The 25,955-nt window shown below is 38.8% G+C and overlaps 1 protein-coding gene across 1 annotated transcript in view; it reads left to right on the forward strand.

Annotated features, from left to right (window-relative positions):
• The first annotated feature begins 9,030 nt into the window (after positions 1–9,030).
• CMC1 (C-X9-C motif containing 1) overlaps positions 9,031–25,955 on the forward strand; it is a 44,181-nt gene continuing 27,256 nt past the window's right edge. The window contains exons 1-2 of the mRNA XM_055803369.1: positions 9,031–9,151; positions 20,953–21,045. Coding sequence (XP_055659344.1) covers positions 9,085–9,151; positions 20,953–21,045 — 160 coding nt within the window. The 5' untranslated portion in view covers positions 9,031–9,084. The remainder of the gene's footprint in view (positions 9,152–20,952; positions 21,046–25,955) is intronic.

Raw genomic sequence — 25,955 nt, forward strand, 5'->3', positions numbered from 1 at the left:
TCATCACACTCTGCAATCAACTTTTTGGTACTTAACTGAATACAAATTATGATACTGAGAGAGATTTACATGTTTGTGTCGTAGAATGCAATGCTCAGGAAAAAAAAAAAGTTGATCTATCCTCTGCAGTAGATTTAGTTACATTTCCAAATTCCCATAAAAAGTAAAACACAGAAAGAATGGGAGGATGAGTGTTTTGATTTTCTATGCTTTTGTACTTCTGTATGCTGATTTATACAATTGTTAATTTTTTTTTTCTTTTTCTTTTTCTTTTAAGCCTTTGACTTATAAGAACTACCAAATTCGCTCTCCCATAATTTTGTTGTAGAAGTTCTGGGAAATCTCAGAGATGTTATGAACCTTATTGAAAGTTTAGAGCACTGACTATTCTTTTCTCTAAAATGTGAATTAGTCACTGAAATTAAATAAAAGGTGTTCTAAGAAGTGGGGTAAAAAACCCCCCCAAAACAATGAATTCAAAATAGCCTGACCAAAAATCCCTGCTTTTCTAAGCTGATTAACACTTCGCCCTAGTTAAGTAAAACCATGACAGAAAGTTAAACGTTAGTTACGGTTTCTTTTACACATCACGGTTCAGCTATGTCTTCTTTGGTGTTATGCTTCTTCCTAATTCTATAGGATAGGTAGGAAAGAGAATTAAATACTTATATATATAAAATACATATACTAAATTCCACATGTATGACATGTATAATGAAACAGATATGCAGTAGATCTGTTCATATCAAAATATGACATTTGTAATGTCTTCTTCCTCTCTTTGCCCTTATTCAGTTCTGCCTGTTATGTCATTTCAATTGTTTGTACCACGAGATTTTTGGAACAGATATACAGGTGCTTAGGGACATGGTTTAGTGGTAGACTTGGCAGTCCTGGGTTAATGGTTGGACCTGATGATCTCAAAGTCATTTCCAACCTAACTGACTCTATGATTCTATAATGCCCAAAGAAACAAACCGCAATCCCTGATAATGATGTTAACCATACACATGATCAGACTCATGCTGGAAACAGGTAAATAATACAAATATTTCAGTAAAATCCATAATCTCCAATTGCAGCTTGTTGGGAAAAGTCAAGAAACATAGGACACACCTTAAACATTTAATTGGACAGCAGAGAGATTAATTATGAAATCCTGACTCATATTATCTATATTCAACTCCTACTTTCAGTTTGCCCTAACTTAAAATTGTTACCATTGTCGCTGAAATTTCAAAACTGTCTAGCACTTCCAAAACCTTGTACAATTTGATTGACTAACTTTGCCAAGGGCTTCCATTGAGTATCCATTTTTGTATCCAGCTTCATTACATTACATATACTCATATACTTTTCAGTTGTGAACAAAGGTTGAACATTGCTTGTAAAGCAATGGAGGTGGTTAATTGAATGCTTTGCAACAAAGAAGTTGAATGTAGAAGTTGCCAGGCTCTTACGAGCTTCTAAACACAACTGGAATCAGTGGGATAAAGCTTTTGAGTTTTCATTTTGATTCTATATACTATATGTCACATTACTCAGTCTGAAATATATCTCAGGATTCTACAGGTGATATTGTGGTTTGTCACATCAACATCAACTAACTCTTGCTGCACCCCCACCAACCAGCCATCAGAACTGGAGTTGCATAAAACCCATATTACTTAAGGATGCAAATATCCCTGTAAGGTAGATAATTAGGAACACACCAGAATACTATTGTGGAGGAATATATGTCAAGAGCTGAGTTTTCAAATCAGATCTCCCTTCCTTGCATTCAGTACTCCCTGAACACTGAAATTAATATCAGTAGATGAAAGTACAGTGGCTATAAAATCATATTTGGCAACATAAAAAAAGATAAGAAAGAGAGCCAGGGATATAAATCACATTTGTTTGCAGTTACAATGAGAATTTTTTTCTCAGCTCAAAAATATATGATACAATAATTTCACTGCCTTCAACAATAAGACTCCTGTACTTATAAATAGGCAAGTGTTTAACTGCACAACATAGATAAGATACTAGGAACTAAGAAGTTCATGCATGTAAGACTTCTTTCCCCTTACTGAATATCAGGTCATGGAATTTTATGACTGCCAATACTGCTTCTCCATAACATCCATATCTCAGTAAGTAAAACCACAGAATGAGCGCTGGTCAGTTGAGGCTCCTTAGCAGAGTAGTGTTAAAGTCAGATTGAATTTTCCAGACTGGTGAATACAGAGAAGCTAAGTGTTCAGCATTATTATTGTTGCATCACTCTTACACACCTAAAAACTAAAGGGAGGGGAAAAGCTTTTATTAAAAAAACCAACATGTTTTGATCTGTCGTGGTACGAAAAGCATCTTCCTCTCCTCGCATCCTGTTTATCAGTCTTTAAGTGTCAAGTCTGAACTTGAAACAACTGCAGTGAATTTATTTAATTACTGTAAGTTTTAAGGAACATAAATCCCAGTTTCTCAGATTGTTTTCTATAATTTATGGAAGAGACAAACAACAACAGACTTCTCAGCAACGTAAACTAAGGATGTATGCAAATATAACACTGTAGATAATTATATAACACTATCCTACTGTACATTTGGCTACAGATAGGCATAAGGATCTACTATAAGCTAAATATTCAGGGTATGATGCATGCAAAAAGAAGTCACCTGCTGAAAGAAAGTTTTTTTTTAGATAGTAACAGGATCACATTCAGCAATGACATTTTTTTCTCATCCATTTCTGCATCCTTCTTTACATACATTAATAAGTAGCTTTTGTTTCATCACCTTTGTCTTCTGCTCCAATGACTCAGACCCTACCATTTCCAATGATACAATCCAAATGCAAAAGCGTACTTAGGTGTAATTTCCTGAACTATGAGTACCGTTACAATCTCATGTCATCTCAACGGACTATAAATTGAGGACTTGATCTTTAGATCTCTACTCTACCACTAGCATTCCTCCAGAATGTCAGGCAAACTGCTTAAGTTCTTTGTACTTTTGTTTCCCTATCTATAAGGCTTTTTGAGGTTTAGAGATGAAAGAAGCAACCACTTCAGTTGAACTTCAAGGGAGAACAGTGATCCTACATTACAGGGTGGCGTGCCCTTTAAGAAGCAAACATTTCCAGAACTAAAGAAACAGCAATTCCTAAGAGAATCAACCAGCAGTTAAGAAGATTTGTGTCTCTAAGCAGGGATTTACCACACAAAAAGAGCATGTATAAACAAGACTAGCACTCAAACAGGACTATGTAGCATGTTTCAGTTATTAAAGGTTTACTCAATTTCTTCTTCTATACTTGTAATAACTCCTGATACCAAGGATAGAGCTTTAACACCTGTCTACATTAAGGAATGGATTGGAAAGTACTTCAGGACTTCAGAGCTTGCCTCCAGAGTAATTCTCTACTGTGACACAAAAACCCCAACAAATTAAAACCACACCCGGGAGTGATTAGGAAGTGTCCAGGCTAGTAGTAATGGAAAGACAGCAGAGAGGGCTCAACTGCCAGCTCACACACAGAGAGGACTGCACCACACAGTGGTTACTATGGCCTAAAAGCCACATTGAATACTGAACAATTTCCTCTTCAACATTTATGATCAGGGAGTAGCTCTTCTCTGTACAGCATTTAAACAAATGGGAAAGGATAAAACAAGAGACTGACTAGGTAGCTTTTTAAAGAAAACCATGACGACAAAGAAAACTTTTGACTGCATGTAGAGCCACAAGGAAGGAAAACAAAAATCCAAAGCTTCGGTAATGTCTGAAATAAGTTTCCAAATAAAACCTTCAGTGCAAGTGACAGTCACCCTATAATTGTTGTAAATTTATTCAGACAAGAAAACATTCTGACCATAGCCTGAAAAGTAATTTTCTTGTAAGGAGGATAAATCAAATTATGAAAGTTTATATTTGGCTTTGTTTTGGTGGTGGACCTTCCCTTCCTTTTACATTACTGAAATGCTATTATTTTTATTCAAAATCTTGGTGCCATTCAAGTCATCTATAGCTGGTGTATAGCTTATAACTTCAGGGTACATCTGAATCTGTTAGATAAAAGACTCATTTGTAAGGAAACAAAAGCCAATGAAAGATCGTGCTGCTGTGTATGGACTTCAGAAAAGGAACTGAAGTGGTTATTACTCTCTCAATCACATCCAGTAGTGACTGGCAAACGTAATTATTATTTGATGCATTTTTTCTACTTCAACAGATGGCAGTTCCCTAGATACTACTTCAATGACGTCTTGCTAGAAAGACAACAAAAAAATTATGGTAGTCACCTTGATCGGATGCTTCCAACTCCCCTGAAACATGAACGGAAAGGCCAGGCCTACGAAGGGAAAGGTTTCATTCTTGGTGAAGGGGAAAGAGACAAGGCACAGGACTTGACATAGGCACTGCCACTCCAGAGCATGCCACCTAGCCACACACCAGCTGCAGTTCTTCTAGAGCAAGAGAGGCCAAGGCAACACAGCACTAATGCTTGAAGTCTCACATCAGTTATGTGAGACTTGACAGGCTGCAGGTTCAGAGGCTGGCAAGCTACTAGTATCCGCTTGTTAGAACAGGCAGAATTATTGATTAGTAAGACCGGACAGAAATAGTTGAACATGCCTAGTGCTTCCTCTTCCTATAAGAGCAGATTCTGCTGTAAAGACTTCTGATCTTCAGCCTTTAGAAAACAAGACATATGGATGGGTTTAATTTTATATGAGGGAATAAATACAAAATGTTGCAACTTGCAACAACAAAAAGACACTACAAACTGCTCCTCCATGTGTTTTCCTCATCTGGAAGACATGTCTCCAGTCAGTGAAAATCTCAGATGGCAATTGCAAATAAGGCACCCTGAATGACTTTACAGCAGCTTCAGTAAAAGTATGCTCCCTTAAAAAGAGAAAGAAATGTTTCTTTGATTCTAAATGTTAATTTTCATTTAAACCTCCCCCACATCTCTCACCTATGAGCGATGTATTTCACATGCATAAGCTTAGCAAAGAATCACAGGCTTTTACTGGAAGTTATATTTCATGAAACAAGATAAAAAATGTCAACAGCAAACATGCTGAAGAGGTGCCGTTTGAAAATACTCCTTTGAACTCATTTGACCAACGTTTGGAGTTAAAAAAAAAAATCAATCACACCTGTGTGCAGACATAGGCTCTCTTTATCTGCTAAGAACAAGGTGCAGAGACTTGTGCAATAGATAATGAATCTCTATTGCTATCTATAGTTTCATTGTTAACACTGTCTTGGTTGAAGTGTGAAAATATGTTCACACTTGAAAATGGGTGATTAACTAATCAAATGACAATATGAATCTTAGAAACTGAGGAATGACTGCAATCCAACACTACTTATGACTGTATTTTATTTTTCATCTAATCAGAAAAAAATTGTGGCAAGCATCCTCCAAGACTATAAGGGAAGTTACCAGATATTCCCCACTGTAATAATCAGTGCAGAAATTGCGACTACCATCACCAATCTATTTTCACTACAGCACTCAATATTTTACTCTCAGGGAATTAACTGCCGGAAACATTTCCCTTGTATAGACAAGTTTCAAGAGACTGTAACCGACAGATGACATAAGCAGCACTGAATAACCAGGGGCAGATACTAGTAAATTGTAGCCACCATCACATTAAGGCCCTGTTAAGCAACAGTTGTATATATTAAGTACTACTGGTCTTACATCAGTGCCCCAGGAGATGTCCCAATTAAGCAATTTTGCTGGATAAGTATATCAGTTAAACAAAGCATATGGTACTAGTATCAAAATGCTATACCAAAAGCCCACCAATTTCAGCATAACTTCACAGGGCTGCAGAGCTTGCACAAGTTTCATATAAAAAAAAATTGACTAAACACAAATTACGTAATCCAGATGCCATTTCAAAACTCTCTCCTGGGATAAGATGCAAGTTAGACCTCATGTTTAAGGAAGACCCACTTTGCACTTTTCACAGAATCACAGAATGGTTGGGATTGCAAAGGATCTCTGGAGATCATCTAGTCAAACATCCTGCTAAAGCAGGTTCACCTACAGCAGGTGCACAGCGTCACGTTCAGACAGGTTTTAAACGTCTTCAGAGGAGACTCCACAGCCTCTCTGGGCAGCCTGTGCCAGGGCTCTGCCACCCTCAAGGTAAAGAGGTTTTTCCTCATATTCAGACGGAATTTCCCCGTGTTGCAGTTTGTGCCCATTGCCCCTTGTCCTGTCACTGGGCACTGCTGAAAAGAGCCTGGCTCCATTCTCTTTTATTAATGAAACTACCCTGCATACCCTTGAAATGCTCCCACAGGATGGAGTTCAAATAACAGGCACTTCTGCATTATGGAAGGAAGTAAATACATCTTTTTTCTCTATACGGGTCGACGATCTTAATATCTAGACTGCATATAAAAGCATACATGTATTTACAAAGTGTTTAACTCTTTTAATCCATGCTACTAAAATTCTTTATATAACTCTTAAAACTTCATATCTTTAACACAATAACCTCCTCTTTTCTGGTTGTGAAAATTGTTCTGCTTATATTCATTCAAATTGCTATAACGAAACCATTGACTTGGCCACTGTATACCACCTCCTGGGATCACTGCACTGACCCCCAGGTTAGAAATAAACTGTTAATCTTAATTTAAAGCTCTTTGAGGACAGTTTCTGTCTTACTTAAGCCATACCTGCTCTGCATAATGTCTTATGTATCTGTCATGATAACACTTTCTCTGGTACTTTCTCATTTCAATACTTTCTAATAGCCCCAAATAGCATGAGACTATACCAGACCCACATCTGCATTACACCCTTGCTCAAATACTCTTTCTGCCCCTTAAATCTCCAGAACAAAGTTGTTCTATCCATTTTTTTCCTTTGTATCTGTTTTTATTTCCCCAAGATGCCTCTTACTCACTTGCAGTTCTTAGCATTCTTCATTCTTGTCTGTCAGACATGAAATTAAGAATTGCAGAAAAATCTTGTTTCTGCTTTCCAGGCCTGTTACTGGACGAAGCAGCAGGAGAGGACAACTTCCCTGAGTTACAAAGTTGTTGGACTTTTCTTTTTCTATTTATTGCCTTCATCAAAGAACAGAAATACTACTGCAAAGCAAAGTTATATCTAGCCTAGTATCTTGTCCCTGAAAACTGTCAGGTTAACATGACAATACAGAGAGCTGACATGCACATTCAAACTTCTTAATCTTAAATAAATTTTCACAGTTCTGATTCTGCAGGGCATAGATAAACACCAGTAGCCAATAGTTTAAGAGCAGCAAAATTACCAACTTCAAGGAGGTTTCTTTTTTTTCCTTAAATTCAACTTACTGTTGTAAACGTACATTCTCCTTTTTGGCTCTCATGCTGAAAGCTTCTCTTTGTACTGCGTGCTTTTCTGTATTGTCTCATTGCATATATATATAACAACTGTTTGTAGCTTGTTGGTTACCTTTTTGTTTTAACATTCTCTCACAGTCGTTGCTGAAGTGGCATAGTCCAAAACCCCTTAATAAAACAAATACAAATAAATTTATATGTTGCGTTTTCACAGCCCTGTTCAATTAAAATTCTCAAATCACAGTATAAGCATTAACTGAAGCGGTACAGTTTAAAGTTACAGAAAACAACTGTAATAGCCACATTTTACTCCAAGGAACAAGAACAAACTTGTGGATTAAAAAAGCCCAACCCACAAAGACACTTAATGCTCTATAACAGAAATGCTCTAGATCAGTAAGGCCAAAAGCATTTGTGTGGAAGATTCTGCCTGCATCACGCTCTACTAATTTCTGTGAACATATCAGCACAAAGTACTTGGCTCGCAGTGTGTCCTCAAGTTGAAACGATCCATTTTCAAATAAAGGGACTGAATTTTCACATGGGGAAAATTATGTAAATCTGCAGAAAACTCGTGGATCTGAAACTTTAATGAAATTTCATTTTAAGAATAAATAACATGGTAATTGTGATCTAAATTCCTCCCACTGATTTGTTTCTAGACTGCTTGTGGTTACCTTCCAGAAGCATACAAAGTCTGTCTGGTGCTTGGGGAAGGCTCCTGGGCTTCCCACTTACCTGAGAACATGATGTTTAAAGCTTACCTTTCCACTGAACAGGAATTAACATTGCAGGGTAACAGAGGAAATGCTATATTTGGAAGAATTTTTGCAGCCTTGCATAAGAGGCTACTGCATAAAATGACCAATTTTCCATAGCGCCCATCAGTCTAAAATGTTGAAGACAGGAAAAGACGGTGGGTTCTCCGAAAATTCTGTATTGTCTTTGTTAAAATAAGTCCCAAGTTTCAGCTATGCCTCTTTTTCAGGTTTTCATAGTTTCTGCTGCATTTTGCTAGGCTGACCAACACCCCTGCAGAACTTTCCATGGTAATATTTTGCCCGAGTTTCTGGTGGGACACTACATTTTCTGATTCCTCCACCACCTGAACACCTGTCACAGGAGGGCAGTCCCAGAGACATACAATACAGAGCCAGGACAGAGGGCCTCCTGCCCACATAGCTGGATGCCCTTTTTGAAAGGCACAAACCAACTCATGAATAAAAGCGACCACCGTTGTAATACTCATCTTCCACTTCACGCCTTTGCTGTGGAAGCTGCGGACACTCCAAGGGCTCCCTCAGCCGGAGGCTGTGCCACCCCTCGCCCGCAGCCCTGTCAGGGGCTGCACTCACACAGCTGTTTGCTTGTGGCTCCCGAGGAAGCCGCCGTTCCCTGTACCCGAACCTGCAGGGACCCCTCACTAACCCCCAGACACTGAGCCCACCCACGCCTCCTCAGCCCCGTTCACCGCACCTTGCCCTCGGCCGCGGGAGCACGGCGCGCAACGCCAACAGCCCGGCGACCGCCCGCCCCGCCACCTGCCCGCCCGCCTCACGACGGCAGCGAACGCTGCGCGTGCACCCCGCCCCGCGCGCCCGCGCCCCCCTCCCGCCACACCGCTGGCGCAGGCGCCTCCCCCGCCCGCTCGTTTGCAACGCCCTTCGCCGTGCGCCCGCCCGGTGCAAGGAAGAGGGGGCGGGGCTCGGCGGCGCCGCGCCTGCGCGGCGGGCCCGGATGCGGTCTGTGCGCAGCTGCCGCTGCAGCGTGGAGTCGCAGATGGAGCCTCCCCCCGGCGCCGCAGGTAGGGGCGGCCGCTGCCCGTGCTGGCTGGCTGGCTGGCGGGCGGCCGGGCGGGCGGCGGTTCGCACGTGCAGCGAGGGGGAGGGCGGCAGCGGCGGAGCGCCCCCTCTGTTCTGCACACGCACACCCCCCGCCGCCTCGGCTCGCCGCCGCCCGCCTCGACAGGGCTTCCTGTGGGAAATCCCCGCCGCTTTCCGCTGCCCCCTCACACACGCGGGCGAGGAGAGCCGGTTGGGCGGCACCGCCGGCGGGGGCTGGGAATGGCCGCCTGCAGGGGCTCGGCCCGCGCTCGGCGAGCCTTGTGGCCGGGGCTGCCCTGCCGCGGGCTGCTGGCGCCCTCTGGGCAGCGCCCTCCCCGCCGCGTCCTCCCGCCGGCCGTGGCCTCCAGCGGCGAGGCACGGGGCGCGGCCTGCGGCCTCTCCGCAGCAGCGGCGCAGCTGCTCCGGGGCGTCGAGGTGCCCGCGGGGCCTCGCCGCCGCCGCCCGGCCTGCTCTGGCCTCCCTGGCCGTGTAACAAACGTAAAGGGAAAATACCAAGGCTACGTGGTCCTCGGGTTCGTGTTACCAGGATCTTGTCTGGACAGCTACAGCCGCATATCCCCAGCAGTGACGTTTGCCCATGTGCTTCCACCTAATATTCACTCATCCGCCCTGCCCTGAGGCTGGTGCCTTTGGCTGGTTATGTTGATGTTAAAAGGCCACTTGCCCCAAACCCAGCGAACCCAGCAGGCATCGGTATGCTTCAGGTAACACGAGGTGTTGAGACACGAGTAGTTTGTGGCAAACTGCAGCAGCTGTGACTGTACACCTCGGTCCCAGCAGCCTTTGGTCTTTTCTTCAAAAGCTGAAGGGTGCTGGCCAAGGCCAAGCTCTCAGTTTCTGATGGAAACCTGTACTGAGCCTCGCTCTCTGGCCCCTACAAACAAGGCATTTGTAGAGTAATCAAGTTCTGGCTTTGTTGATCATACCATCTAAGCATTGATCTCTTATTAAATTAAGAAAATGTTGTAAAACTTAACTGCTGCATTTCAAGGGATTGTTCATTTGCAGTGTAGTTTTGCTTCTTGTTTGCTCTTTGGAAAAAGTCTACTTAGTACACTAGCTTAAATCAAGCTATTGTGCATTTGCTGTATAGCAAAAGGGATGGCTCCAAACATGGAAGCTCATCAGTGTTCTGCTTCCAAATTCATGTCTATAACAATGTTATGTGTCCATCCTAATCCACGTTGTAGTTGTATGTTAGCTGTGATAGGGCTACTGAGGATGTACTTTGAGTACATGCTATGTGACACCAATACTGAGATTCATCTGTTGAGTAGTGGCATTGCTTATTGACACCTCTCTAAATCTGCTACCTTGTTATCTGGTATCTTTTGCTTACTCCCCCCTTCTCCCCCTCAGTCCCTGGCTGTTACAGCTCTCTTGAAAACCTCAGAACACAACCTAAAAGCCAAGGTGTCTAAGTGAGGTTGTAGAGAAACTGGAACAATAGCTGCAAGAGGTGTGAGCTGCCCTGTTCATATCAGTAAGATGTTAGCTCAGGTACCCCAATGTGGTAGTTTTTAATGTCATCATTGTTAACTGCTTCTTGGCTTCCATACCAGAAAAAAGAAGAATCACAGTTTAGTGAATTGTTACTGTGACTGATGCTTTGTTTTACAGTCGCAAAAGACATAAATACTCTCATGGCTTTGCCAGGCAGTAGGGAGTGAATATCAAGGAGTCTTCTGAAGCTCAGAATGTGGAACCTGTGAATTATGTTGTGATTTGTATGGGAGGATTTTTTGACAGCCACAGTTTGGGAAGGGAACTGTGGCTGCATCATTAGGTGATTGTATTCAGTAAATAAATTAGTAGATAAATCTGTTGACAAAATTTTAGTTACACTGTTTTGTTTTATCCTTCCTCGGCATGAATGTGCTGCAGCCCAATGTTGAAGTTGGCTTTTGTATGCAGCGCTTCTAAAACTCTGTAGGGTGCTGTTTTCAGCAGTAGAGGTCATGGGTTATAAGAAAGCTCATTTTCTTTTTAATGTGCACTTGGTTGTAGCTGTTATTTTCGGATAGTGATGTTTGGATCCCTAGTTGAAGATTCACAAGCATGTAAAGAGAAGAGCAGCGTTACTGACAGTAGCTTAGATACACAGTGCAGGATTTGGTACCTATCCTGGACATTTTTTGGGGTCTTAAAAACAGAGGGGCCAAAGACTGATTTCATAATCTTCCTAAGCTACTTAAGTTTCTTACTGTCATGTGGAAATCTAAGTTGTTAAATACAGCAACAGTATATCAGTGGACGGAGAGAATTGGGCTTGCAAAATGGTTGTGACGTTTCAAAGTGGCATGGGCAGTTAAGACGGAGCTGGAAGAATACATTGAAAGGAATGAAATTACAGCTTCCAAAGGTAGAAAGGAAAAATTAATGGGAGGTAAAGTGATGTTGAATTTAAAGGCAAAATATCTAAATAAAATGAAGAACAGTTCCAGCTTTTAATTAAACTTCTTTTGATAATGTGCGTGTTTAAAAACATAAGTTACCATTGTCAAGAAGGGAGTTGAATGAGAATGACCTTTTTGATATTCCTGGTGTCTTTGACCTGGGACGTGATTGGGAACATGAAGGGAAAAGATAATTATGATTTCCAGAAGTTATTTGACACCACATCTTGAAGAACTGTTCAGGGAAAAGAACTAAAAAAATGAAAGATGTATTGAGAAGCTGCAGTGAGTTTCATAATACTGAAAGGTTTGAAAGGATTCTTTAAAGAGAGTTTAAAATCCAGAATATTATCTGCAGTCCTTGTGCTAATATAACCAAAAGGCTTTTAGCCTTCTCTCCGTGTCAGGATGCCTCATGCTGTGCTACTTTTGAAAACACTGATGTGTTTTGATCATATCTGTGGTGCTAGTTTCTAAATCTTTATTCATTTGTGTTATGTACTGATTGTTAAATACATAGGTACAGAAATCTAAGGTAGGCATTTTTTCTTGTCTCTTAATCCTTACTCCCAGTCAAAAAAAAAAAAACAAACCAAAAAGGCAGGAAGAATGTACTCGGTCCTGTTATTCAAAAGCCTTGCTCTTAATTTTTGTGTGGTGTTAGTTACTTGGAATGAAAGGTGTAAACTTTATCTTCAAAGGAGTAGTCAGAGAGCTAAATACTCAAGCTGCTCTCAAGGAATTTGGGCAGGTATTTTTTTTTAAATGAAACTTCCATTTGTGAATTACATTTTTTTTCTTTATGCCTTATTACACAATTCAGAGAATTGGTAAAGAGGAATATGTAGTGCTGAAGCCACCATTAGTGTTATTGGACGTGGTGGGAAATCTTAGGTGGTTAACATTTCCTGCCATAATAATTGGCATTCATTGGTTGTTAGATTTTTCCTGTGTGCCTTCTTCATCCAGGTGCTGGTTACTTCCTTTTTTCTATGTTGGTTTTACCTGTTACTCATCCCTTGTTTCTGATGCAAGTTATTGCACTGTTCTTGTGGTCACTGCTTAGCTGTATTTTATGTGATCTGTTTGGTTTATATACTTCAGATAGCTTGTGATTTTTGCAGCACCTTTCTCTGTTTCTTACCTCAGGTGGAACTAAGCAGTAAATTCTTGCACAACATCCACTGTTAGTTAGAAAGGTCGGGACCAATTTCACACAAGAGGTGCTCAAAAGTTTGGGCTTTGCTTAAAAAGTGTGGAACCCTATATGCAGGTATCCAGTTGTATCTGTGCTTTTACTATATTTTTGCTGTCCCAGTAAAAAAACAAAATGTGTATTTGGTTGCTGAAATATTGCTGCATGGTTGTCTTTGTGTAAGTGAAAGTTGCATTGAGGATTTTCCGTCAGTTACCAAGTGAAATATTCAGAAGCTTTACAATGGCAGAATTAAGGCTGCCTGTGCCATTTTAGTCCTTGTCTGGTCCGTGTCCCTAGCTGTGTTTGTGACTTTGTATTTTGTGTGTTTTGCTGGAATCCTCATCTAAAGTTGTCAGAAGAGATTTGAGGTGGGGTGGGGTGTTCCCCTTATAGGTGCCTCACACCTTAAGTTTTCCTACCTGGCAGGGTGGTCATACTTGAACAGCAGTTCAGGCTAGATGTTAATGAACCTGCATTTTTTTCAGTAGTAAATATTAAGCTCTGATCTAGAATTAATTTTTGGGCCATTAACTGGCTTTCATATGTGATCAAGAATGTGAAAAAATTCTCCTGGTGTCAAAAACCTTGGCAAGCAACTTCAGGTTTGGCTTTACTTATTACTCACTAGATGTACAAATATTTGCAGTCTGCATGTAATTAACAAGTAAGTGTGCTTTGTTGGGTCTGCTTTTCCTTTTCTTTCTAGATATTACAGACTTGCTGTAATATGGCCATTGTTCATTTTTAGCAAACAGGCTTGTCAGTGTTCTCGTAATCCAGTACTGCCATATTGCAAGAACATGAGCCCCAAAGCAAAATGTAAGATAACAAATTCAGCCAGTGAAAAAGGTGAAAATTGACTTTGAGGTGATGATAGAATGGTGAGAAGTTAAAGCTTTGGAAATTTTCCTTGGTGTTGTCATCCCTGTACTCCATCTTAATTTAAAATGATGTCAGTATTAGATAGAAAGATCTCAAAATCTGTAACTTTTTAAATAAAAAGAAATTTATATACATTTAAAAAAGAAAATATGGTTGCTGCATAAAGAAACTGCACTCATCTGCCTCTTTTGCTTTTAAATCAGGTTTAAGGATAGCATGTATGTTGTTTCACTTTGATTATAACACTTCTGTCACTTCATGTTGTCCTTCTATACTTTAAAACCTTAATAGAGAGCAAAGTACTGAAGACCCTAGTTTGTATGCAAACCGCTATGTGCAAATTAAATTACCAAACTCGGTGACATTTCACATGTGCATAAAGTTGTTTGGTCCTGGTCCGTCATCAGTCAGTTCACAGTGGATGTTTTTGACTGATAAAATCCTTTATCTTTAACAGGATCCTGAACGTTTTTGTGCGACTGAGGTTGCAAAGCAGTATGCTGAAATGATTTGCCTCTTTGGCCCCGTGAACCTCTTGGCAGTAAGGGCATAGGAGCCCCCTCACAGGATTGGGTACTTAAAGTATTAATTACATTGATACATAAAATTACAATTGTAGGAAAAAAAACTTAGATTGTAGAAACATGGGTTTTTTTCCTCCCATGAATTTAATGGGTTTATCTAAATTAATTTGTTTGATGTGTGGCATAGTGTTTCAGAATAGAGGTTTTAAGTAGTTGGTAACATACTCAGCTATACAGACTGTTTGATAGTACGCACAAATGAATTTGCGTGGATTAACCTAAGATTGGTGACTTCTTACTTAATACAAAAAGGGTAAGTTAGGCAGAATAAAGGAGGTGAAAATTTTTAATTGAATGCATTCTTTTCCTGGAGGAGTAGTAAGCTATAATTTATCTTTGCCTATTCAAAACGCTGTTGCAGGTATACTAACTCTGAAATGGTTTTTGTAAAAGTCTAACCTCTAGAGCCAATAGTCTGAACGATGAAAGGAATGTTTGCAAATAAGCATGCAATTAACATTGTGCTGGTCCTTCTGTTACGAATAAAAGTGTACGTTTTCAGTGTAGTTTTATAATTAGCTCACAGGCAAATGTTTTAAAAAAACCTTTGGGATGACACAGATTATTTACAGCATAGAAATAATTTTCCCAAATGATATGAAAAATAACTCAATCCCCCAAATTAATGCATTTACATAACTTAGTAATAAACTTGTTATTCATTCTCCAGCCCATCTTAACTTTGTGTGGTTTATACTGTAGGTCTGCATATGCAAAAAATGAGAGGTGGCAGGTAAACTCAAGTTTAGTACACTCAGCACAGTTGAAGGCAAGACCTTCCCTTCCAGGAAAAGAACTGTATTACACTTCTTCAGAATGAGATTTTCTTTAAATGTGGTGTAAATTAGAGAATTGGAATTCTGCATATATATTCTTGTTTTTCTCCCCTTTCACTGTAATAACTATTATTTCTGCTGCTGAAGTTTCATTAATACTTTTGAAGTTCTATTTCTTAGCTTAAAAAAGAAAGGCATCTTAGAAACCTATCCACTGACAACTGCTTGTCTTTGATGGCAGCTGGTAGGAAAAAAATTGAAAGGTGTATTTAAAAAAAAAAAAACAGTCCCTTTTATGGCTCTGCATTTCTGAACCAAAGCCACAAAATAATTAAAGTGATTGTTTTAAAATGTTTATATTTTGAAGAGTGTTATATTTTTTGACTTGGATTCTTGAACCTTGACTGAACTTTATACAGCATTTTTGTTAGTAAATAACATAGCTGATGGCTAGAAGTTTATGTAACTGGGACTTCAAGGAAAACATGAGGTATAACAGTTGCTAATGAAAATGTTAAAAACTCCATAAAATTTGTTATGTTTTTCTTATATACTGTGATTCTTACTGAAATAGCTATAATATTTAAAGTACTACTTTGAGCTGTTTTTTTAAAATGTGCATAAACTGAACCAAGAATATCCAAATTACAGCTTGTATAATGAGAAGTGCATGTTTCAAAAACTGTTGCTGGAATCACGACTTGCATCCTCTTGAATGCAGAAGGTATGAGTAATCTGTGTCCCTGCTACCTGAAGTCATGAGTGAGGTGAAAGCAAGGCTGTAAACTACCGGCAGGACATAGTGACAGAAGGGTGAAGAAGTCAGTTACCAACTGTGCTGAAGGAAGAGAGGGGATGGTATGACTTTTCTCAGGACTCATTTCTATGAGAGCTTTTGTCTTAGACTATTACAAAAAGGGGATACCAATTAATACGACAAGCTGCTATGGTCCCTTTCATTATTAGGACTGTAAAGCAGCTTTGTGTTTCAATTTCCTCTTGTCCTCTTAAAGGTCTGCTGGGTACAGCACAGGTCTACACCGCGGTCCTCCTTTTTTTTTTTTTTTTTTTTTTTTTTTTTTTTTTCTTTTTTTTTTCCCAAGGCCTTCGTGGATCCTGTGGTCAGAGGCTAAGAAGCCGGGAGAGTATTCATCATCTGTTTTCTCAGCTTCAGTACGGAGTGAATTTGATGTGTATTCTATGCTGTTCTAGTGGTTGTGATGCCCTTGTTCCTATTGATGCATTTATTTCCTGGGAGTTTTTTTTGGTGATTTTTAGAAAAATAATTAAAACCTTTAAAAAAAGTGGCTGTGGTCCTTGGCCTTCAATGGCAATAAATAGCTTTTGCAGTTGAAGGTTTTGATCAACCACAGAAAACTGTTACAATTGTAGTCTTGTGCCCTGTATATTGTATGCAACTAGAGAACTGTTTCAAGCACTGAGATTTGCCAAACCCCACAGATTTTATTTGTAAAACAAAACAAAAAGTCTTCAATGTGGTGTTAGTGTGTTGCTGAATAGAGATAACTCCTAGTTTATTAGTCTCCTTCCTTTAATTCTTTACACTGGGCTGAGGTGGTATGGAAGAAAATTTCTCTTCCACAGTGGTATTCCCTTTTCTGTAGTTTTCTGCCATTCTGTCTTTTTTTTTCCTGGCAAATGCAAGCTTATAACCTGTATACCCATTCTTTATCCTCTCCTCAGTTCCTTGTCCCCACAAGGAGTGTCACCGTTCTGGAATGTGCTGACCTCTGTCTTTAGGAAACATTCAGTAGTTTCATGATACACCTTGGTTGTAGCCTTATTTGCATTTTCAAGAATCTAGTGACTTAGATGCTGTAACATCTACAAGCCTGCATTTGGTTTTAATTTTGGCTTAACTTCTGCATGTATTTTTACAAAATACTTAGTTTTTACTGTTAATTATATTTAGTCTGCTTTTTTAACCTTTACTCAGTTAAAGCTTGTGTTCATCTGTCTCTCCCTTGTACCTTGATGGTACTTGGGAATTTCAACAGAATGTAAGGTAAAGGTAGAATCTCAGAGTGTTAAGTTACTCTACAGATGTGCCTGAGTTTTGGCTGGCAGGAGGAGAAGGAAAAGGAAAAGCTGCTGCTAACATTTGTCTGGCCCACTGGAAGCTGACAGGTAATAGGTTCTTGTTGGTTCACTTTGTGGCCAAACACCATGATCATCTCAAAGAGCCTACCCAGAAGACCAGGCAAAGTGTGTGGAGGATGTGGGTGGGGACCAGAGGTTATCGGCTTTCAAATGCAGAAGGCAGACTGTAGAAAAACTTACTTCTTGCTTCTCTGAGGATAATTGTATTGATGTTTTGAAGGTAAAACAAAACAGTAGTAGGTCTGTTGTAATGCAGATTCTTCTGTGGGGACTAGTCTGCAGCAAATCTGATATTAGAATAAGAATTATCTTTCTTAGTGCAGAATAGTGAACTTTTAAAAGGGGAAAAAAGCTCTTATTCTAGAAACTGTAATATAGTTGAAAAAAGGCAAAAGGAATCAATGGTTTCACATCATGGCTGTCTCATGTTTTTTGATGAAGTCTTGCTTCTGCGAGATTGTTTCCCTGGAAGTTCTTGCCGTACATGTTACTTCAGAGCTGATTAGGTTGAATTGATGATGATCTTGCAAGTGTTTGTACATTGGTATCAGAAATGCAGTTATTCTGCACATAAACATATTTTTCTAGCTGGTATCAGGTACTGTTAATTTTTGTACTTTATTTTTCTTTAATATTTTGCATAAATGCTAGAAATACCAACTTTAGTCACCTGTTTTAAGATACTTGAAGGAAAATCACTGTAAATGTAATGCAGTGGATAGTTTAGGATCAAGGAAGAATATTAAAAAACTGAAGACATTACAGTTGAAACTCATGAGTAGATACAGTATTGCCCAAACTGAACATCTGCATTTGAGCTATTTGGAGAGATGGTGGCACCCAGTTGCCTAAAATTACCTCCTAGACATTAGAAGATGATTTGAATTGCTTGTGTAATGGTTCGAAAACTGATACTTACCAACATTCTTTTAAAAACTGTAGATGAACTTTTAAGTTACATTTGAATTACTGTTGTAGCACTCTTCTGATTCTTCGTACTGGACACTGCCCCGTGTCCTGATGTGCCCTCTCCTTCCTGCATTTTCAGCCTCTGCAGGTTTGACAACACAGGACTAAAAAGAGGAACATTGCCTGGAGCATGGCTCTGTCATGGTTCTGGTTGAGCTGATGTTAACACCAGTACAGCTACTTCTTGCTATCAGTCTTATGCCCCTTTCTTTTTGAATAATCAAACAGAAAAGTGGGTGCTTAAGCTTTGATAAAACCTGAAAATGTTTTTTGACTGTTTTGGGCTAACAAGGGGGCAGCGAGGCCTTCTCTTTTTAATTTTTTTAGGGGATGCCCTTGTCCTGTTTTCTTTCTAGTCTTCATTGGGTTTCCAACTGCTTCTGCTCTTTGTCAGTAGTGGGTGGCTGACCCTTGCATTGGAGCCCTGCGCTTTGTTGTTGTGGGAGCTGTGGGTACTTGTAGCCAGCTCTGCCAGCAGGGGAACCCAGGTGCCCTTCCCAGGCCCTAAAGGCTTCTGTGCTGTCTGCTACGCTTCCACCTATGCTGGGGTATAAAAGTTTAATTAAGTAATTATTAGAACTCTGAAAGTAGATCTACTTACTTCAAAGTGTAAACCAGGTGAGACATACTTTTTTGCATGTGCTTGAGTTAGTTTTCTGTCTTGAACTGGTCAGGCACTGTGTGGTTAAGTGCGTAGTAGTGCTGATGTGATGGGGTGAATGAGGGCAGTGGGGGACTTAAAACTTCCCTTTTGGTGACAGCTAGTAACGCACTTGCTATCTATTCACGTTCGTAGGTTAGCTTAGTTTCTGCCTACTCTAAGCGTGAATATAACCAATTTAAATTTAAAAAGAAAGGCAGGAAGCTTAGGCTGCTGTAGTTTGAGCCAGCAGTGGTCATGACAGTTCAGTCTTCTTCTTGTCCTAGTCTCATGCTGTTCCATCTCATGGGCTATTTATGCATTTATATAGTGAACTGGATCAGAGAATTTATCTAGCTGAAAAATTGCCTGCAAAGAAGTTTATTTACCTTTAAACCAAATTAACTCCCTGTTTTGGGTCACCACAGGGCTGCAGAGCCACATCTGTGTGGGCAGAGGAAAAATAGCATCACAGGGATCAGGAGAGGCAGAACTGCAGTAGTGTCAGCTTGTTTTGGTTGAAATTGTTCAGAGTAGAGCTGAGGCATGTAAGCTTGGTGGTGCTGTTTCCTGCCATGTCATTCAGCTGAAGTGGTTTGTCCCGTTTTTTAAAAAAAAGTAAATAAAATTTTATGGCAGCTTTGTGTTGTCTGTAACGTAATAAATGCCTGGTACAACATATTTGTACTGATACTCTGCAGAAAGTTAAAATGAAAGATATTTCATTGTAATTATTTTATGTCAGTCATGAAAACAGGAGCATAGAAGCGAATCTAAGTCATGAGCTATTTGTGTTTGGCATTTTTGTTGTATTTACAGAAGACACTTTTTTTCTATCTTTTGCTGTAGAAATTCCAATTTTTGAATTGGAAGTTTTTGAGAAAGATAAGTCTTTAATTCAGGTTCTGAATATTGCTCATTGTAATCCTCTCTTTTGTTACCCAATGCCCCTAGTAATATCACAGATTCAATACTGTGTAACCTCATAGAGTTAATAAACTTTAAAACATGGTAAGTGAGAAATGTTTGTCTCTGTTGCATTTTGATCTAGAAGTAACTGCGGATGCTCTGAAAAACAGATAGTGTTTGAAAGCGGTAGGTAACTTAAATTCTGCTTCTTTCCTTTTGAATTTGAATACATCACAGTTTTAATTTCTTTAATTTTATCTTTTTTTGTTAACCAATTTTTAAATGAAATTATTTTTGTTTAAATATTCAAAATAACAGTGTGTCTGACAGTAGAGTTTTCATAATGTGAGCATCACATCTGATGCTATTCTGAAGCATATTGACATCAAAGGATGAATAAATAGTGTGTTTGAGGAGGAAACCCAGGTATTTGATATAATTGTGTTGGACTATACAGTGTTCTGAACGAATATCCTTTAGAGGGTTTTTAACTGAGAAGCTGAGAAATGAAAAGCTGTACTTGATAAATTCTCATCCCTTTGTTTTAAAGAAAGTGGATTTGGAAATGCACTGTTTTTTTTCTAAATGGTCTGTGTTTAACTATTCAAGATCACTAGCTGTACTCAGAGTACCGAGTTCTGTTTTGAGACAACTGAAAGCAAACTGCAACTGTACTTTAATTGCAGAATTCAGGCAGCAGCATTTGTTCATGTTAAATTGAATTTCTCAGTGAAGAAACTCCTAGATCCTCCATTTATTAGGCTTCTTAGGCTTTTTTTTTTTAAAGAACTGAAGTCTTCCATATAGCAGTGCAAATTTCAGGTTGTGCTCTAATATGTGCTGTGTTTCTCAGCTTTGTGACAGTGAGCAAAAAAGCCAGTTTGTAGAGATAATGTACATAGAAAAATATTAGTATTCTGAAATAAAAGTAATTCTCAACCTTTGTGCAGTCTGTAGGCAGACCTTCTATTTAGTAATGCAGAAATTAGAATGTGTTGCCAGAATTCTCTCCATTAATTTTGGTTCATTGTACACATTGAACAGAACAGAAATATTCAGGGTAATGCATACATTTGTATCTGAGCAATTTTAAGTCTTGGGACTTTCCTGCCTTTTGATCTGTGTGGTCCTCCCATGGTACTTTATGCTACTAGTTTGTGACAGTTTAAGTGTACTCGTGTATCTTATATAAACAATGTGGGTTTATTTCTGTAGATTGACTTTCTCTGATGTATAGGTAAAACCCCCTATTTTTCTTATTTTCTGTTTTTCTTCCACTCTTGCAGAAAATTCTAAGCTGAGACATGTAGAAAAAGATGTTTTGATTCCAATGATAATGAGGGACCGAGCCAAGGAGCTGTGTTCAGATAAAGTGCAAGGTAAGAGTAAATATTCATTGGGAGATCAGATGTATTCCATTTTGTCCCTGAATATAATCCCTGTTTTTGAAGCCAAGCAATCATAGAATTAATACGTATGATCTGCATCTTATCTGTACACTGTGAAACTGGTAGTAACGTGTATAAGTCTGTGGTGTTGGCTTTGGCTGCTTGGTGATGTGGACTATTTTTGAAAATGACTTGTTCTTGAGGGCTGTGGAATTTAGTATGATTAATATAAAACTTCCCACATCTCAGTCTAGACTATGTGATGACAGAGCAACACAAGATTTACTGTATTCCTGTACGTAATATTTGATACTTATATAAATGGAATTGCATCATGTGAGCCTTCAGTTAGGGGTCTCCTTTATTATGATAAATGTATTTAAATATTCCCAACTAACTGCATCCTTTCCCTGCCCCAGTATTTTAATGATACATGCACATAAACGTGTTATTAGGCAGATGTTGAAACAGGATAATGCAGTCCACTTTTGCCTGTTTACATTTTCTTTTGAAGAGTACTGGACAGTAACTCTTTGAAGTTGGGTATCACATTCAGACACAGATGTTCATACAGTCCTGGAAGAAATCTGGAACTTTTTGAAGTATGAGAAAGATAGAGCTACTTATGTGCAGGTTAGCCAAGAATGCTCCTGTTCAGAGGGATATAAGAAAGGAAGAAAAAAACCAACAAAACCAGGCCACAGAATTGTTCTATACAAGTGGCACACTTTTGGTAGGGTGTGCATGCCTCTTGTCATCTAGATCTGTGTTCTCTATAAACTCTTTTGATTGCGCACTCCATCAGTAAAACCCTCTGAGCATGGAATCCCAATATATGTTTATTTATTTTAAATCATATACGTGTACCACTGTACTAGTGCATTATGTACATTATAACACATAAAAATAGAAATTAAAAAAGGATGATATAAAAATGAAATAAACAGTACTTTAAAATAACTTTATGCTATTAATGGTACAAATAAATATTACTGTTAATAACTATTTTTATTGAGAGCTATGTGATTGAATATGCATTTTTTTAAAAATAAATCCTTGTTGAACACTGTGAAACAGCATCTAAGTTCAGTTTATTTCAGTGCTTGGTTTTAATGGTCACAGCTAAAAAGATACTTGACAGAGATGTTTAGATCCCAGTGGAAGAGGTGCATTGTTGCCTGCACTTACTACATCATGATACTAATTTTTTAAACCCATCCACAAGTTTTGCAAAGGTTTTACTTGGAAGTTAGGCTAGTGAATGACCATCTTCCCTGATGTCAATCTGTTGTTCTTCCAAACTAATCAGAAGGTGTTGCATGCTTATGTTTTTAACAGATAGGTTCAAACCCCACTGAAACTGTCATTTGGACGATTTTTAAATAGGTTTAGATCTGTTTCTATCCTTCTGAATTGTACAGATATGAGAGGTTTTTATAGGTGACACACTCACATTGTGTTGAGCAACAAGAATGAAACAAAACATCACATACTGAGGGGAACATACCCAAACACTTGTTTTCAAAATGCTCTCTCCACAGCCTGAGTTTCTTCTGAAAAGCAGTTACTTTCTCGCTCACTGTTAAAATGTCCCCTTCACCTCGAAGGGACCTACTAAGAGTGTTTATTTTTTGGAAATACCTGCTAGGCAGCAAACGACTCACAGCCACCTGTCATCACTAAAAAGGTCAGCAAATTTGGATGCTACTATCTGAAGAGCTTGTTTTTATAAAAAAGTTAAGTACAGCAATGTCACTCTGTAGCACTTTGTGCACTCTTGACTCCAATTAGTTTGCTGCAGTACCTCCCTATGTGTTTGTTCCACATGTGGTGCTAGCTCTGTAACCTTACCCTAGGACCTCTTTCTTACTCCAGTCAAAGCAGCTGCTCCATCAGTGGTTAAACTTGCACAGTTTATCCATAACACTTTGTTTTAAAAAAAAATTCTTCGTGCATTTCGTTATTGAAATGCAAATAAGCTGAGAGAAATTAGAAATGCCTGTACCTCCATCTAACTGTATAGCAAACCTCCCACACTCTTTAACTTGTCCCAACATTTGTTTCTTCAAATCTTCAGCAGTGTCTTCTAGGCATCTTCCAAGAGTATTTACTGACAAAGGAGTGGATTTTAGTTTATTGCCATATCTTTTATATGTATTATTTCAGTGATTTTTACCATGGCAGGAAGAACAATTGTTTCCTCAGTGGTATGTGGCTTTTTGTTTTTCGCTATTTACTTAAGAAATGTCACGGGAGGTTTCTAGATGTTTATCACTAGGTTTGGAGTCAAGTCTAGGTGAAGTGAACCAGCGTATTTTCAAGCAGCTGCTTTTAGGATTTCTCCAAAAGACATAAAAGAGTAGTGTTACAAAGTAATTCTGAAACTAAGTAGGAAAAAAGGTGGGAATATTTGCCCAAGGGAAGTGGTATCACATGACAGGTAACTTCCAGTGCTGCCAGAAGGACTTAACGCACGTTTTTTTCATTTCAATGTAGTTAAATCATTTTTACTTCGAACTCTATAACTTTTGTGGAAAAAAAATGAAGAGGAAAAGCAATTGTAGTAATGCGGGTCATTGAAAGAGGATGTCAGTTAAAACTTTTTTGAGAGTATGCTATTTATGTAATTTTGTTTGGGGGCAGACCAAAGAGGGGGTGTGTGTTTCTCCTCTGGACTTTCTCTGTGTAGGATGAGAACTTTGGTTTCAGCACCTTAATTTTTTGTGACAGCGACCAGTAGTGGAGATTGTTGAGCTGTGAGTTGTTGACCATTACCTTGCAGGTTCTCCATGTTTTTGTGTCCATAATTTTAAAGCAAAGTGCTGTCTTTTTTTTTTTTTTTTTCTCTTCTGTCGTATGAGGCAGAACTAAAGGTTTTTCTTCTTTTTCCTGAATAGAGTACAGTTGTGTATTTTGAGTAAAATAAGGTTTATGGATGCATCTCTCTCCCCCTCATTTCTCTGTCATCTCTAAGCCAGCTTTGATTAAACTGTGTGAAAGTTAGGGGTAGAAATGGAGTATTTCTGATGCAATTTTAATGGTCAAATAGACAAGCAAAATCTGCACTGATACCCTTGTTTAAAATAAGATGGTAGCATAAGTTCAGCTATTTTGTTGCATACCTTTTAATCTGGATGGGGCAGGGAGGGACCAAACCACGGGAAATGAAGCCTAAGGAGTTTTGTGAACAGGAGAATTTATCATCTCATAAATCCATCCTGAAATTATTCCTGGAATAAATTTGTCATCTTAGTACACAGGGTTATGTGTTAATCACAGTAAAGAGGCTGTGTTTTCTATGCTGTAAACAATTATAAGCTATGAACATAAACTGCGTAATTAGGTAATGAAAACTCCTGCAATTCAGTTTGTTGCTACACAGCGTACACATGTGTATGAAATCATGCTGTTTACACTAAGTGGCATAGCTACTCATTTAACTTGCTCTCTAGGATTTTTCTGCTTTACGTTAATTTTGTTTGAACAGCTCCTATTAATACACCTTTGTTTCATTTTCTTTTTAGGAAATTGTGGTAAATGGATTGGTAATACAGGAAATAAAGCTATTCTGCAAATGTGGGCCTTTACAATTTGCTTGGTCGTGCTAGGTTCATATGCGTCCCTATGGGGAGCCCCTATACATTCAATAGTGCTCTGCATGAACACAGGGGTCCATCTGTATACAGTCCGTTACCTTAGCCTGCAGCTATACCACCTAGAGCTGTGTGCTTATCAGAGCTAATAATGCAAGTAGTGACAGCCTGTCCAGCACGTATTCAAGAGCCATCCAGGGAAAAGAAACCCCAAGGGTTAAAACATAAATAAAACCCAAAAGTTTTGTTAACTCAAGAGATGATCCTGCTGCCCTAGCCGAGTTAAATGGGTGACCTATTGCTATGCTTGGTTGTTAACATACCAGAGTAGCTTAGGGATGAAATAACCATGAAAATGTTTCCATCTGATTATTTTAAAGAAGAATTAAATATTGTCTGGTCATATTTCTTTTTACTTAGATTATTTAAATTTATTTTGAACTTCTTTTTTTCAGATTGTGCTAGTATAGTTCTTGGGGTGTGCTGCACATTTTTCAGGAATTTAGTACATCTCAGGTGCAGAATAATTTCTATGTGTTTAAGATTTTCAAGCACTTTTTCAGTGAAAATGCATATATTAGTAATTTTGTTACGAGAGTAAACATGCTTTCTGTGAAATGCTAGTCCCTTTTTCATGACCATTATGTAAATACGCTTTATCGTGTTAATATCCATGCGCTATATGTATTTGAAATTGTGGGCTATTGTAGGAGTATCTAAAGTGTTGTAAAAAGCAAGTAAACAAAAAAAAAAACCCAACAGTGTTGTCATACAGGAACTTTCCCTGTATTTGTACAAACTGTAGCATGAATTTGTCTGAAATAATATTAAATCCATGTATTTCTGCATCCGTGTGTCCTTGGCATGTAAAAATCTGTGCTTTCAAACAGGAGTAGCTAAAAGAAATGTTTATTTGCCATTCCCTCGTTTATTGCTTTTGTGAAATAATTTTTTAATCAATCTGTTTTCCTTTAAAGTTGTTATTTTTTGCTTTAATTTCTAGTTAGAAAATTTAAATTTGAGTATACTTCTTTAAAGCAAAATCATAGCAAATTAACCTGAAGTTAGCATTTGTCGTTATTCGTTTAGCTTACCAAAACTTCTGTAGTTTCATCTAGCTGTACTGTGCTTTCCATGACTCCTTTCTGCTCTGAAGCTAGAGACACTCACTAGAAAAAAACTGCAAGAGCTTTGATTGATCTTGATCATATCTACAGAAGTATTTGTTCCATTTCTTAACAGCGCTTATTCTGCTCTTCAGAGTTACCAATTTTGAAACTTGATGGATTTAGCTAGAGAGGAACTATT

Source organism: Falco peregrinus, chromosome 5 (genome assembly GCF_023634155.1).
Source record: "Falco peregrinus isolate bFalPer1 chromosome 5, bFalPer1.pri, whole genome shotgun sequence".
NCBI lineage: Eukaryota > Metazoa > Chordata > Aves > Falconiformes > Falconidae > Falco > Falco peregrinus.